Below are 16,912 nucleotides of genomic sequence, written 5' to 3'. Positions count from 1 at the left end.
ATACAGATCTTGAACCTCTCAGTCTATAGTATCAAAAAGTTCACAAATTTAGTCCATTTCTCAAAGTTCTGTTGACCACAGCCTTAATATTTGATTTGTGCATCAGGGAGTTTTAGGGAACATTCTGTGACTAAAGATCAAAAAGAAGGGAAGGAACTTTAAATAAATTTGGCCACACAGTCGTAGTTAAAGGTTGATTATCCTTTGCTTGTATTAGAATACATGCAGATCTGTCTGCTGCATGGACAGAAACAGGCTTCATAGTAGCAGTGAGCACACAGGGGACCCAGACCTTGATTTCTAATATTTCCCACTAAAAGGAACCTGGGATCCCTGGAGAAATAGCTGATTCCAGGGCTAGAATAGGGAAGTTATAAGATGAATGTATCTGGTGCTTGGAAGTAAGGAAGTGCTCAAGAAAATGACAGAGGAATGCAAATTATGCAGCGCTGGGAAAAAAAGGACTTGTTGGGTCTGTACTGTTCAGGTAGATACTAAATGGCAAAGACAGGAGGGCTCTCCCTTACAATAGAGTGCTAGTAAATGTGGAGGGAAGGGTAGATATGGAAAATTCCCATTTTGCAACCATCATAGCAAAGACTGGTTATGGCAAAAATCAACAATGGTGCTCCTGATAAAGAGTAGGATATCTGCGTATTGTTTCCCACAGATTGCTTCTTAGTTGCAAGGGGAGAAATAATAACCATACAATGCAGAAACAGGACACTTTGACCAATCAAAATTAACATCAACAAAGCAAGCTGACTGCATGCTTCTGGATAAACTTGAGAAGGGCGTAAAGTCACGCACCCTGGGTGCTGGCCAGAATATGTAATCCAACTCTAACCAGGAGGAAACAGCGCTCAAATGCAAAATGAGGAACGCTTTATATTTTAAAAATTTGGCCTGAAACTCATTAATCAAGGCTGAGGAACCATTCCAGATTAAAGAAGACTAGAGCCATGACAACTAAATGCAATGATCCTGTACTGACTGTAGGAGGATTAAAAAACACTACCAAGGATATTAGGAAAATTAAAACGAATATGGATGGTAGATTAAAGTGTTATCAGTGTTACATTTCCTGAGTTTGAGAACTTTACTATGGTTATATAAGAATATCCTTGTACTTGGGACGTATGCCAAAGTACTAAGGGGTAAGGAATCAAGATGTATGCAGCAAACGCAAATAGTTCAGGAAATATGTATAAATACGCGCAGAAAGACAACAAAAACAAATGTGGCAAAATGTTAAAGACTAAATGAGGGTAAAGGTTATACAAGAGTTTTGTTACTATTTAAAAATACTTTTCTGAATTTACTCTAAAATAAAAACTAAAATCAAACCAATGGCTGCTGAAATGCCCAAGTGGTTGAATACAACAGCGTAATTCAAAACAGTAAAACGGCTAAGAGCTTGGATTCTCTAGAGCCAGAGAGGCTGGTTTAAATCCTCCCCTACTCAGGATGTGAGCTTGGGTAAGTTACTACACTCCTGCATTGGTTTCCACTCAGGGTTCTTAGATAAATTAAGACAAAGGCTTAGAACAGTACCTGGCCATGGTAAACATTCCAAGTGTCATTTCAAATGAAGTCTAACTTTCAACTGATCAGAGAATGTGAAAGCATTTTGAAATTAAGAATATCTTCTTTCTTTTCCATGAAGCAAGGCATAAGGCCAGGCTGGTAACTATTAAAAAATAACAAAATGTCCTTGATTCCTATTCATGTGGAAATTACAAATCCAACTGCCAACTTTTTTCTTCTGAATTCACTGTTTAACCATGGAATATAAAATAACCCCCTCAGGTCATCAGAAACACCTATGCAGTGACTTGGAAAAAAAAGTTACCACTTCAAGTTTTGTGTATTCACCTGAATAGTCAGGGAACTTTCACCTATTTTATTTAGGTTATCATTTTTTCAAATTCCAACCAGAAGCTAAATACAATTGGAAACCGGTAAGCACTAAGTTTTACTCCAAAGGAGTAGGATCATTCAGATTTACCCCAATAAAAGTATGCAACCCTTAAGCCAAGCTTTTCTTCATTTAAAAGAAAAAGAAGAAAAAAAACTATACAGTAGTCTTTCCTTATGTTCATTGCACAAAATGAGTTCTGCTTTTAGAACTTTGACACTCAATGGTTTTTTTTTTTTTTCCAATTTAAGATCTCAACTTTAATAACTTTTTCTACTCCAAAAAAAACCTGTTAAGTTTTTCTTTAGGATGGTGTAGACACCAGTAATTCTGAAGAATTCACTGGAATTTTTTTTCTTTGTAATAAAAATCTCTTTAAAACCAAAAACCAAAACAAAACAAAAACCAAAAAGGAAAGTCCTCTACCTATCATGGTTTCTGCAGCTATGAATGTACTTCTCAGTTTGATAGCTGCTTTAGCTACTTCAGACTCCAGATCTGCTTTAACGTGTAAAACTATATCCACACTCAGCAGAATACTCTTTTATAACAGCAACTTGGGGAAAGAGATCTGGAAATAAAATACATATATTTATGAGTACCAGGAAACAAACATGGCCCAGTAAAATATGAGGCAAGATGCCTACAATGAGATGCTTTTTTCATTTAAGATTTCTTTCCCATGGTTGTATTTTCTTTCTTTTTTAACAACCACTTGTGGTCATTAGAATGAATCTGATAGTGCTCTGGAACAACGGTGATTACAGCAAAGCTATTAAGTTCTTTAAAATGTTATTTATACCTGTTACATTCACTTCTCACCCTCTAAATACTGATGACAGATGTCAGAGAGGCAAAAACCAGCACAAATGGAAAGACCATCAAAAATGAGTATCACCTTGTGCTTTCAGATACATTTAAGCATTTCAGTGTACAATAGTCCTTTCATTTCACATTTTAGTAAGATGCTGATGCAGTGCAGCAAATATGCAAAGCATCTTCTTTCACACAGTCCGTGCAGAAGACATCTAATTTTTTTAAAGTTCTGAGATACAAATGATTAAAAAGAAAAAAAATCCAGGATGAACAAGTTTCAAAATGCATAGTGTTCTGTGCATGAGTCCATTTTCTTTAAACTCTGAAAGAATAAAGTAAGAAAACAAGAAAAAAATTGCTGCTGCACTCTCTGATCTTCTCCATTTTGCTGGTCAGTACTCTATTCTGGCATGTAAGGATGGAGGTGATCCTCTATGGTGCCAACTGCCCAGTGGGTAAGCTGTTCCTGTGGCAGGTAGAGGCAGATGCTGCATAACTTGAAGATTGTAGCTTTGTTTTTTGGAGTCTGGAATGGGAAAAATTTTAATATTCTTAATAAGACTTTAACATAACTGACCAATTGTTAGATGAAGTCAATCTCCCACAATTTTTAAGCACGAATGGACACAGTAACAAAGCATACAGAGTAAGCGAATAAATTAATGGTCCCTACCCATTGGGGCCTTAGTCTAGTTAAGACAGAATCTTGCCATGCAAAAAGCACAATAAACACAATTATAAACTAAATAGAGGTTTAGAGAATTTATGCAGAATAGAAAAAAAGTCAACCACAGAACACTTGCTAAAAGAAATTAGGGATAAAGGCATTTCATGGAGACATATTTGAAAAGAAGTTTGAAGTCCTGTTTGTATATATAAAAACAGCAGATGTGATGAGACTAGAAGCTAGGGAGAAAATTAGAATTAAAAAAAATTTAAGAATATCCTGGGGTAAAAGACTAGAAGAAAGCCAAAGTATTACCAGATAAATCAAACTCTAAGTATTATTTTTAAAAAGTAGTTACTATGTTTTTTCTTTCTTTTTCCTCTCCCCAAAGCCCCCAGTACATAGTTTTATGTTCTAGTTGTTGGTCCTTTTGGTTGTGCTATGTGGTACCCTGCCTCAGCATGGCCTGATGAGTGGTACCATGTCCTCGCCTAGGATCCGAACTGGTGAAACCCTGGGCTGCTGAAGCGGAGCGCACGAACTTAACCACTCGGCCACTGGGCTGGCCCCAGTAGTTACTATTTTAACATCTAACACACAAACATACTAGGGGCTTTCACAAATAACCACTACTAGTAAATGGGAGATGGAATCTGAACCCAGACCTGCCTTCAAAGTTCATCTTGTTTTCATTATAAGCAATCTAAAAAAAGCAGAAGAAAAGAGAGACTGCCAATGTCTGAAGCAGTCTATATATGTAAATGAACCTATACATATGCACTATTTTTCCATTTTAAATGTTACAACATGTGCCTCTATACCACTTGCCCATCCACTATTATCCTTTGGTCTAGCCTTTATCACGTTACCTTATATTATGATAAAGGGCATAAGATCTCTATTAGATGATTTTTGATCAAGTCAATTTGTTGATTTCCTTAGCTATAAAATGGGAGCAGTAAGATCTACACCTCAGAGGATTATTGTAAGGATTAAATGAGCTCATACACGTAAAGTTCTTAGTATAGAGTCTGGTACATAATATACTGTATGTGTTGGCCACTGTCATATCAATCCTCCCATGAACTCATAATGGAGGCTGATTCTTCTATATAATACAAATACGGCAACACATCTCTAGCGTATGGAGAACAGAACTTGAGTGGAAGGAGACTAAGAGCACTTAAGACCAAATTCATCTACGACTAGGGTGACCAACCATCCCAGTTTGCCCAGGACTGAGGGCTTCCTCAGACTTGGGACTTTCAGTGCTAAAACCAGGACATTCCAGACAAACTGAGGCACCCTACCCTATAAACCAAATTTAGCTTACGAGCTTTTAATTTTCTTTTCATTAAAAGGATTCAAGCTGTTTGCTCATTAGGCATAGAAAACATCTGACCTTGATACATATCACAATATGATTTACTATTTATTTAGCAAAGTAACTCAAGTCACTAGTCATTTCTATATAGAATCAATGATCTCGTATATATTGACACGAAAATGAAATCTCTACACTGGTATACCAGTCATTATTAACACTTCTATGACTAAAAACCTCTTTGTGCTGTGGATTCCATAAGTCAGTATCCTGCTATACAGTATTTTTCTAACAAGTAACTCAAATAAAAGTACACTGTTAGAAGCAGTTAAAAAGAAAAAATAGAGGCAGGCCCTGTGGCCGAGTGGTTAAGTTTGTGCACTCTGCTTCGGCAGCCCAGGGTTTCATGGGTTCAGATCCTGGGCGGAGACATGGCACCGCTTATCAGGCCATGCTGGGGCGGTGTCCCTCATAGCACAACCAGAAGGATCTACAACTAGAATATACAACTATGTACTGGGGGGCTGTGGGGAGAAGAAAAAAAAAAAAAAAGATTGGCAACAGATGTTAGCTCAGGTGCCAATCTTTAAAAAGAAATTCTTTTAGAAAGGAAAAATAAGTCAACCTAAAAATGTCCACCACAGGAGAGCTAAGGTAAAGAAACCAAAAACAAACAAACAAAGCCCCAAAACCCCAGCTAAGCTATATGGTTTTTCAATTAGTTTTATCCAATACCTCCAGTGAAATTAACTTTCTTCTGTAATTCTCATAGTTCTTTTAAATTGTACCTATACATAATTTCTTAACTTTCTACAAGATAGAAAGTAAATATTTAATCTTCCCAAGTAGTCAGCTCCTTGAAAGTAGCTGTATGATTCACCTTTGTACTTTTTAGTACCTTGCACCGACTCTCTTAAATAAACATATGTTCTATAATTCAATTAATGTAATATTTCTTTTAAGTCGTTACTTAAACCATCTTCTCAATGAGGCCTCCTCTGGTAACATTAAGAATTCACACCCAACAGTTTATATATCCCCCCTTTTCTCTTAGCACTTATCATTATCTAACTATATATTTTACTATCTACTGCTGGGTCGCCCACAATGAAATATAAATCCATGAGCAGAGGAATTTTTGTCTGTCTTGTTCACTGTTGTACAATGCCTAGCACTTAGTAGGCACTCATGTGTTGAATGAACAGTAAGTAAGTGAAAATGATCCTATTTTTAAAGGTTAATGACAGGATTATAAATCCAAAGTGATGATATCATATTTAGGTTTATGAGAATAAATAGCATTTTATATACTAAAAATTAATGTGGAATACCTGGATTGCCAATTAAAGTGGAAGTGCTTATTTAAAACACATGTGGCTCATCCCTTTAGATTTTTTCAAAGGTCAGTGCTTCTCAAACTATAATGTGTTACCAAGCACCCGAGGACTCTGTTCCAAATTCAGGTTCTGACTGAGTTGGACTGGAGGAGGGCCTGAGCGTCTACAGATCTAAGAAGTTCTCAGGTGATGGTGATCTGCCAACCATACTTTAGGTAGAGAAGCTCCAGTGTTTCTCAAACTCTAATGACACTGGAACCGTGACTTTTAAAAGCTCCCCCGGTAGTTCTATTTTAACATGCAGAAAAGTGTGGGAACCACTCCTCTAGGATGAGGCCCAGGATACCTGTTTCTTGTTTTTTAAATAACTTCAAAAAGATTGCAGGGTTGAAGGGGCAAAAGAGAATTAAGTAACTTATATGGAAAAAGCTTACTAACCAACAAGCTTTTTAAATGAGCCCTTAGTGATCTAAAAAAAAAAAAGTTTACCTGCAAGTGCTGTCTGTCAATGAAGAGAAACACTGACTGGTTAGGATTGTTGACAACAATTCCAGTCTTGTCCTTGCGGCTCAGTACATGCAGAAACTGTTTTTCATAGTCACCGTGATGAAACTCAAATTTGGCCTAATTAAGAAATAAAAACATTAACATGTAACTACAAACAAGTTACACTTCCTGAAACATCTACTGCACCCATATGCATATAGCTGTGCTGTCCAATATAGTAGCCCAGAGTGGCTAGGTAAATTTAATTAAACGCAATTTAAAATTCAGCTCTTCAGTAACACATTTCAAATGCTCAATAGTCACATGTGGCTAGTGGCCACCACTGTGAACAATCTCTTAAGATGTAGAACATTTCCTTCATCACAAAAAGTGCTATTGGATAGCACTCCATTATATAATTTGACCTTCAAGAAAAACTGCACCGAAGTGACTAGATCCTAATACTCATGATTTTAAGCCATATTTCACAAAATAAGATTTTCAGACCTACTCAGCTCAAGACTCCCACCTTAGTACTTTAATTAAGCCCAACAGCACCCTCCCTCCTCCCTTCTATTATAACAAAGAAACACTATGGATGGCTCTTAGAAAGAAATCTATTCCAATCCAAGCCACAAATCTCACTACTTGTGTGACCTATGCAAGCAAATTCTTCAGCTTCTCTAAATTGCAGCTTCCTCAACTATAAAATAGATGGGGTCTAACCCATCGGGTCAGTTAAGAGGATTAAATGAAATGTAAAGCCCACATACCTCAAATACAGCTCCAGTTTTCACAGAGATGGGCTTTTAAGGATATACAAATCCCTCAAAATTTTTAAAAATGTTTTTTATGTGCATTTTTTCAGATTAAAAAAAGTTATGAAGGACTGTTATCAATTAAGTTAAAATAGTCTTTTAATCTTTTAACATGAAGAAGATCAACTCCATCCTCCCGCAAAATGTCTGTGAAGAGGCCAAACGCTGGGTGAAAGGACCAGGCTAACACAGAATTCAAGAAACCTAGAAACCTTAATCTGACATTTAGATAATACTGAACTGTAAAATGATTGTCAGTCCGTCTGGTTCGGACGATCTTTATTTACTACGTCAAAGATGGCAGGAAATCCTAACACAGGAAAACCATCAGTTCCTGTTTTCTAGGATCTTACCACCTGGAAGTTTTTCTTATCAAGTCATAACAAAATATGACGTGGTATCCCTACATACTGTTATATGTAAAACATGATATTGAATTGTACCTCTGCACAATTCCAATACTTACTGAACTCTTAGTATATAAAAAGCATGTTATTAGATACTGAAAAATACGACTAAGATTATCTCAACCTTACAGGGCTCACACGGTGCTTAAGAGGAGAAGCACATGCAGATATACAACTTAACTTGCTTTAAATCTTTCCTAGAATAAGATGCGGTTATCTGTAAAACCCTAAGATGGGTTCTTATTGTCAATGTGCTATGGGAGGAAGGAAGAATAAGTAATTAGAGTGAGCAATGTGGGCAGTACTACCAGATGATTTTGGATTAGGCCTTGAAAGATGACTGTAATTTTCCCTGGGGAGAGTAGTAACAGTAAGTAATTTGGAAAACGCCATTCTAGAAAACCAAACCTACACACACACAAATGTGTCAAAATCAAGATACTGTTTCAAGTGACAAAGCTTCAAGTATTTCAGTATGGCAAATACCAGGGTGGATGGGAGAAGCCAGGAGAGTATCACAGTGAAGAGATTTGAGTGAGACTTAAAAAAGCCTTCCATATAGTTCTATGGCATTCCTAGTCTACCCTACTGAATAACAGAAGTTTTTGGAAGGAATGATCCACACCAAACAGAAAACTCTAATAAGCAGCATGAAAGCAGCAATGCCCAAAAGTAATGAAATATTTTAATAGTGTGATGAAGAGCAGTAGCATTAGGGATGAAAAGGAAAGACAGAACATATTTTAATAGTACTTCACAGTACTCTGGAATATAGCAGGAACTCAACACTTTAAAACAATCTTTACTCTGCTTCCTATTGGATCTCACTACTGAAGTATTCAGATTGTAAAGTGCTTCAAGAGTCAAAAAAGAAAGTTTGGAAGTTAAAGTTTTGTTTTGTCATTTACCTTTAGAAAGAACAAAGTTATTTTTATTTAAGCCTTCTCATTCAGAATATTCATCTATCGTATGATGTAAATTCGTTTGTACATCGTTAACTTCTTTCTGCAGTTGAATTTTAAAATTACAAGACATTACACCTATTTCCTACTGCTTATATTCAGTCCATAATTTAAGGTTTTGTAATACAGGGAACTTCCCCCAGTACAGGGTAGTGAGTTAAGAGCACATAAGCTTTACACTCAGTTCAGACTTACATCTTGACTGCCACTTAACTGCATAACCTTGGGCTGGTTATTTACCTAATCTCTAACTGCCTCAGTTTCTTTCTTTGCAGAAGGAGGTTCATATCTACCTAGTTATTCTAAGAACTGAGATTAAGTGTATATAAGGTATTTAGGAGACAGCCTAACATAGTCAACACTCAATAAACAGCCATGATTTCAAAGAAAAGTAGCATCTGAGACAAGACTGTTTTAACACAATTATTCCAAATAAGGTCTCAGAGGGAAAGACAGGATGCCAGAAATTAAAAAACATACTGTGATAAGTGGACCTAAATTTTTCCAATGGGAACTCCTGAATTAAAAAAACAAAAAGAGGGGCCAGGCTTGTGGCATAGTGGTTAAGTTCCCAGACTCAGATCCCAGGCACGGACCTACACACCACTCATCAAGCCATGCTGTGGCAGCATCCCACGTACAAAATAGAGGAAGACTGGCATAGCTGTTAGCTCAGGGACAATCTTCCTCAAGGAAAAAGGAAGACTGGCAACAGATGTCAGCTCAAGGCCAATCTTCCTCACCAAAAACAAACAAAAAACAAACCCTAATAGTGTTTCTGGAGAGCAGTCACAGCTGAAGTATAAAACCTGCTCTGATGACTATAAACATACCTTTTCCATTCCTGTCTTCCTGCCTTTTATACTCAACTTCTATTCTCCAGCACATTCATGTTAGTCAGATATCATCCATTAAAAGAAGACACAACATATGATATCATACTTTTACCTGTATTTAGCCTATGCATTATCTTTATAACTTGTTACTGTCAAATGAATCTTAGAAAAAGGAATGATAAGATGTGTAACAACATTACTGCGGACAAAGGAGTATACCAACTTGTCTATCACAACACAAAAGCATAGTAATGGATAAATGGGAAATTTCTTCAATGACAATTTTCATAATCCTAAGCATGAGCTTCAAATAAGCCTTCTAATATTTAGTTTAATACACTTAAAATGCGTCTTTAAATGTCATTATTTGTTTTTCTGATTGTAAAATAAAAGTATGCTCATTGTAGAAAATTATGGAAATATATGCATATAAACATAAATAAAATTAGAATCATCAACACCTGGGTAAAAATGCCCTTAAATAAACACTGGAAATTGTCAAGTAAATCAAATGTCAAGTCAGTCAAAAGTTAGTAAGATGTCAAGGAAGGTTAATTAAGAACCACTACTAAATTTCTCTCCTGTACAGTTTTATATACAAATCAACTTCTAGAAACAGGTTTCTTAGATCAGACTCTTCTGAGAACCAGGATGGTTAGGTATACTACAGTCATGCGTTGCTTAAGGACAAGAATACGTTCTGAGAAATGAATCATTATGCGATTTTTGTCATTGTGAGAACATCACAGAGTGTACTTACACAAACCTACCACACACCTAGCTTATTTGGTACTAATCGTATGGGACCACCATCGTGTACGTGGTCAGTGGTTTACTGAAACATTGTTACATGGGACATGATTATATTTCAGGAGTGTGTGTGGTGCAGGGCAAGCGATCTTCTCAAGTTCATCTATGGACCCCTCTATAAATCAACCAATGTCTACCTTGAAAGATTGTCTCTGGCCATAATTTCAAAGACATACTGGGTAGTTAGAACTGCCTCCTTCTCAAGATCTTCTATAATCCAACGGCTTTCTCTTCTTGCAGTAGAAATATTCAAAAGGACAGGGGTACTCACGAAATAAAACTTACTAGAAAGCACATTCACAACAACACACACAGAGATACAGAGATTAGACTGGTAGTTGTGGGAGGATGTGAAAGCAGTAACAGGGCATATGTGTATGGTGACCAATGGTAATTGTCTTTGGGTGGTGAACATGATGTAATCTACACAATCAAAATATAATGATGCACACCTGAAATTTATGTTATAAACCCACCTTACCTCAATAAAAAAATAAACTTAAAAAAAAAAAGGAAGCATATTTCCAGAGAATTTCTTAAGTTAGACCCTATTCAAGGAGTTTTCACTTATTTAAGCACTCACCACACTTATTTTAGAATAAAATACCTGAACAGGCCTAAAAGGCTCATCAGATTCCTTCCACCTAGAAAACAGGAGACAGACAATTTTTTCAATATCATTCCGAGGCCAAAGAATGAAATCCATCTCCTGAGTACAGCCAATCACATCCTATGACAAAAAAAAAAAAAAATTACTTTCAAAGAAACAAAGCCATAACAAGCAATGTCACAAATTATAGGGTTTAACTAAAGAAACATTTTGCAAGTGCAAATGGTTCACTATATATCATTTTATATCTTCAAAGGTAGTAGTAATAGGACTGTATACAATCTGAATAGCTGATGACCAAAGTCGAACTTTTATCTTGGGCAGTCCATAGTCACTCAGTCCAATGTCCCTCACATCAAGACCTAAATTCATCAGCATACAGTGAAAACTCCAACTAAAGCTCTGATTTTTTTTGTCTCCGTTTTTCAAGTTCCTGCACCTATATTTCTACTTTTCAAAATCATAACCTATTTAAGCAAAGGTGTCTTGGAACTGCTAATATGAATCACTACCTTATTACAGCTGAAATGCTATTTTTGCTGTATGCTGACAGAAAACTACTTTTCTCCATTCTTGTTCCTCTTATTATCACAGTCCAGCATATTAATTTTCAAAAGCCAAGAAACCTCTTCTAGACCAGTACGTGGTTATCTCCAGCCTTCCCCCAACCCACTAACTGTTGGGTCTTCTTGTTCAAGTTTGCCCACATTAATTTACAATGAGCTGCAGAAGTTTAGAAGGTTGGCAGCAATAACACCCCCTACTTTAAGTTTCTTATTTTTAAGGGGTATGATGTTAGTTCTCCCCCCAAAAAGGAAAACCCAATACACAGTAATATAAAACATTATTCACAGCAATAATGTACACCATTATCAGCATAACACCACGTGAGAAAAGTTATCCATATATTTTATTTGAAGTCAAATTTTTTTTTAAGGACGATTAGCCCTTTTTATGTATGTATTTGAGGAAGATTAGCCCTGAGCTAACTGCTGCCAATCCTCCTCTTTTTGCTGAGGAAGCCTGGCCCTGAGCTAACATCCGTGCCCATCTTCCTCTACTTTGTATGTGGGACGCCTACCACAGCATGGCATGCCAAGCTGTGCCACGTGCGGACCCAGGATCCAAACCGGGAAACCCCAGGCGCCGAAACGGAACGTTCGAACTTAACCACTGCACCACCGGGCTGGCCCCCTGTGAAGTCAACTTTTGAAGACATTCATCACCATAACTACTCATCCTCAGGGAGAAAAAAACAGAAGCTTAAATCACAAAAACTTATCAAATCAAGACTTAAAAACAGAACTTACTCTTCTCATAGACTGGTATCGAGGAGCATGGAGCTGTACCACATCCTTCTGTAAAAGCTCTATGGAACTTTCCAAGGAATAGCTGGAATCTCGCACACCTTTCAGGATATTTTCTTCATAATTATTTGTCATGACTGGTATAACCTCAGACACTTCAAAAAGTGCTGATTTTTTCTTCTAAAATAAAAAAACACATATTAACTCACAGTTAGCACAGTGTCTTAACATCCAGCTCATGTCACAATGTCATGTATCTTTACCCTCATGCAGCAAAATTCTTAACGGAAGTAATTTTTGTACTGAAAACACAGATTTTCAACTGCTTGATTTTATAGCATTATGGCATCCACAGCAAGCACTTAGTTTAGACAATAACATTTCTCTTTTTTTGAGGAGGAGGAGGATTAACCCTGAGCTAACATCTGCTGCCAATCCTCCTCCTTTGGCTGAGGAAGACTGGCCCTGAGCTAACATCCGTGCCCACCTTCCTCTACTTTATATGTGGGACGCCTGCCACAGCATGGCCTGCCAAGTGGTGCCACGTCCACACCCGGGATCCGAACTGACAAACCTCCGGCCACCGAAGCGGAACGTGCACACTTAACCACTGCACTACCGGGTTGGCCCCTAGACAATAACATTTCTTAAATGCTGTGAGAAACAAACACTAGACACCCCTAAAGTTTGGGGGGGAAAAAAGTGATTTACTTGATGTAATTTCATTTAACTGGTTCTACATTCAGCTAAATTAAAATCTCAGCAGTTTAAAAATAAAGCTGTTCAGACAAATTAACTGTTTCACTCCTTAAAAGGGTCAATTTCCACTGCGCCTTCCAAGAGTTATACAACAACTGTCAATGTTTGAAGGAAAAATGTCTACCAAACTGAGTTTCAAATTCAGTTAAGACGAAGTACTCATGAATTTAGGTTATGAAATTCATGAACTACTCAGGCCAATTGCCTGGATACTGTCCATTCACAGAATAAAAACAGGTTTTCAGAGGGGTTAAAGAACTAGATGGTTGAGGCATCTAAGAGATTAAATACAAAGACCTATTCTCACTACTTATATCTTGCATTTGTTTATAGTGAACCTACATTACACTATCTTCAACTAAAATCTTATCTCATCAATTCTTCAGTCAACTTATTAAGAGAAAATAGAGAAGTAAATTCTTGGTACTATCCAAGTGCTACCCAATCTCGGGACAATCACTTCTAAACAAACCACTTTATACTCTAGCAGCAATAAAAGCATTCTTAAATACTAATGACCTCTAAGAGTTAAGAGTGGGGGTAAATCTTGGGAAATTTCTAAATATTAAATAGATACCATACTAAGATTCTATTTCTAAGCTGAAATTAGCTCATGATTTAAGAGCAAAAATCAAAGTATTTCCTTACATTCACAACCTAATCTCACATCAAATAGAAATTATCAAAGACACTGCCCATTATTTTAAGTTGCAAAAAACTACTATTTTTATCTTGTTCTCCCTTCACTATTCACAGTCATTATTTGCGTTTTAACTGTGGAATTAATTCTCATTAAGATCAAAAAAAAAAAAAAGAATCTAAACTTCCTCTTCAGGGCATTTTGAATTTTACTAACTTGCACTTGTAAACACAAATTAACCATTACAGTATTTATTGCTCTGCAAAATTCAAGTGTGTTCTGTTTCATTAAACGTACCTTGAGAAAAGATACCTATAGGATGGAGGTGAAGAAACAGACTGCTTTGAGCACACAAACATTTTGATTCTAACTTACCACTTTCCGACATTCTATTTACACTTTGACAATCTTTCAATTCAGTTATAAAGTTCTCTCTATATAAATGAAACTTATTGTAAAACATAATGAAAGTTTCACAATGTTGCCCACCCCATGTTAACCGATTGTGGACCCTACTAAGCTTTACAATAAATATTTCCAAACCAATGATTACTCAAGCCTTCCATTCAGTTATTACCCATAAGGATGAAAATTAAAGCATACAATGTATACTTATGTCAACCACTCTTTAATACTCAGTTATTTAAGAGTAACAAATAATAGACACTTACAAAAATCACTTGTGCTAATTCACATTAAGAACTTTAAATTACCTTCTCCTTGAATACAAAGGCAATATACATCTTGAAGTCAAACTGGTCAGCTAGAGATTCTTTTTTCTTTCTAAGCTGAGCACGTAGTCTGTTCAGAGCTTGTTTCTTCCGGGAGTTTGGGTCCCCCATTTTGAAATACAGGTGGTACTAAAGCCTTTGGAAATTGTCACTAAACTATGGGCACTTTTTCTTAAGACTCAAGTACAACAGAAACAAGTCATTTTTTTCCTGCTAATATGATTGAATAGCTAAAATCACGACTGTAACCCAAAAACTGCACCTTCTGGCAATATTAGCAGACTGTCATATTACAGGGTCAAGAAACAAAAGCTGCTGTCCAGTCATGTCTGGACAATAACGTTTGGGATGGATGGGAAAAAGGACGGGGAGGAAGGAAAGAAAGAGGAGAAAATACTTGAACTAACTTTTTGGAAAACACATTTGGCTTAACTGCCAAAATACAGGCGGGGGGGGGGGGGGGTGAAGAGCCTATTATCAGGATTTAGGTGTGCAATAAAACACAGCTGACACCAGTCCAATCCTTAGAATCCATTCGGATTTTTTTTTCCCTCTTTTTAGAGAAGAGATTATGAAAAGGAACGGGGAGGGGGAAGTGTGATCCTCGCTTTCCAAATAGCAAAAAGGAAAGGAAAAAAAAAAGAAACCACCAAAAAAAACCCCAGAACAGGGTAGGTGAATGAAACTGAAATACCCAATTGGATTTTACCCAGCCAGATCCATGGCTGTAGTACCTAATTAATACGTAGTTATTTCAGATTTCACTATTGCTATGTATCGTCAGTGCTTGTTATTGATTACACTTGGTGGTGAGCAAAGAGAAAAGTGCAAAATCGGTAGAGAAGGAAGGGGAGAGGTACAGGGTTTCCCTGCAATCAACTACAGTGTATACCGGGGGCGGACAGCTGTTGCCCAAAGGAGCCATGAGAAAAAACAGCGGAGTCATTACCAACTTCCCCATTACCCACATTTTCACCCTCAGGCGGCTGCTAACGCTGCTGCCAAGGAAAATCATGATGGCAGGGGGAAAGGGGGTGTACAACACGATATACTAATTCTTCCGGCTCTGTGGTTAGACCTGATTAATGCCCGGGACCCCAACACCCCCAGCCCTGCAATGAGTCCTACATTCCCCAAGGGAGCCTTCCCTATGAATCTGCCCCCGTTCAAGATCGTGGGGAGTGCGCCTTATCTTCTTACGAGCATTGCTGAGGCATAGGTGGCGGGTTTTTCTCCCAGATCCCAGGCAGTGCCCGGGGACCACCTGCCTTCCACCCCCCACGTCCCACCCCCACCCTTCGCCTTCAGCGGCAGCGACTCACTCGCACCACGGGAGACACAGGATCACTCAGGTTTTCACTCATTTCATCGTAGAAACAATTCCCGCCCGGGTAGAGGAAGCGGGAGAGGGTAAATGGGAAGGATCAGTGGGGGGGAAAAAAGAAAATAGTCGTGTTAATAGCAATTACTTTTTAAAGTACGCCCACCCCACCCGTCCAAAAAAAATTAAGTTCCCGGATTCGCTCTCGCTCAGGTTGAACAGACCATGTTTCCCGAGTTTGGATGGTTTAGGGTGGGGTCGTTAGTTTCGTTCCCGAGGGGTCAAAGGGGTGGAACTGAGGCAGCTGGGGCGGGGATGGCTGACGGGGAAATCCCCTCCCTGGCCCCGCGGAGACCGGGACTCACGGACCGACTCTCGGGCGGGGTTCAGGCCCTCTAGCCGCAGCCTGCGGGCGGAGCGGTGGCGGCGGCGGAAGAGGAGGCGGCGGCGGGGGCGCTGCTCGCAGCACGGGCAGGAGCCATGTCAAGAGAAAACCACCAGCCAACTGCGCCCCTCCATCCCCGCTGCAGTGCGCACTGTGACCGGACCGCCCGCGCTGCTGCCGCCACTCAGCCCCCACCTGGGACCCATAGTCTGGCTCGGCGCCCCGGGCGGCGGCGGAGGGAAAGACGCGGAGACAGCGGAGGCGACGAGAGAGAGAGAAGAGGAGGAAAAACGAGGAGAAAGAGGAGGGGGAGGATCGGTGCTGGCGGCGGCGGGGGGAGGGGAGGAAGGGGAGGGGAGCCCTGCGCTACGGGGTCTGTCAGCGAAGTAAACCCCCCAAAATAAAGTTATTTCAGTTCAAGCATCTGCTCTTGAGTCTTTCTTCCCCCCACGGTCGGGTTCCGGTTCTCCGGAAAGAAGGTCGAGGAGACCCGCAGGGGGGAAAAGCCGAAGCGGAGGGTGAGCGTCCGCGGTGGCACAGCCTCGTTCGCCCCCACCGGTTGCTGCGGAAGCGGCGGCGGCCTCGGGCGCCTCCCGGGTCCGGGGCAGAGTCGCGTTTGAGAAGAGAGGCGAGAACAAACAACTTAAAATGGCAGCGACGGCCGCTGCGTCACCCGCCCCTCGCCGGCACCGCCCCAAACTCTCTGCGGCTGCGCACCCCGTCGGCCTCTACCATCTGCACAAAAATCAGGGGGGGAGAAGAGACTGGAGCCAGGGAG

General features: G+C 39.1%; 1 protein-coding gene across 2 annotated transcripts; it reads right to left on the bottom strand.

Moving 5' to 3' along the window:
- Window positions 1-1,861: 1,861 nt before the first annotated feature.
- On the bottom strand, window positions 1,862-16,775 carry C15H6orf62 (chromosome 15 C6orf62 homolog). Of its 2 annotated transcripts, none has more exons than XM_046640488.1 (5): window positions 15,751-16,775; window positions 12,302-12,478; window positions 10,989-11,111; window positions 6,552-6,686; window positions 1,862-3,260 (listed from the first exon to the last, which is right to left on the bottom strand). In XM_046640488.1, the coding sequence occupies exons 1-5, from the start codon at window positions 15,790-15,792 to the stop codon at window positions 3,135-3,137; spliced, it is 603 nt and encodes a 200-aa protein (XP_046496444.1). In that variant the 5' UTR covers window positions 15,793-16,775; the 3' UTR covers window positions 1,862-3,134. The 2 variants fall into 2 exon arrangements, with proteins under 2 accessions (XP_046496444.1, XP_046496443.1); XM_046640487.1 differs by having other exon boundaries at window positions 14,411-16,771.
- Window positions 16,776-16,912: the final 137 nt, after the last annotated feature.

The sequence above is a fragment of the Equus quagga genome, chromosome 15 (assembly GCF_021613505.1).
Source record: "Equus quagga isolate Etosha38 chromosome 15, UCLA_HA_Equagga_1.0, whole genome shotgun sequence".
NCBI classification, from domain to species: domain Eukaryota; kingdom Metazoa; phylum Chordata; class Mammalia; order Perissodactyla; family Equidae; genus Equus; species Equus quagga.
This window is presented reverse-complemented; position numbering and strand designations above follow the sequence as displayed.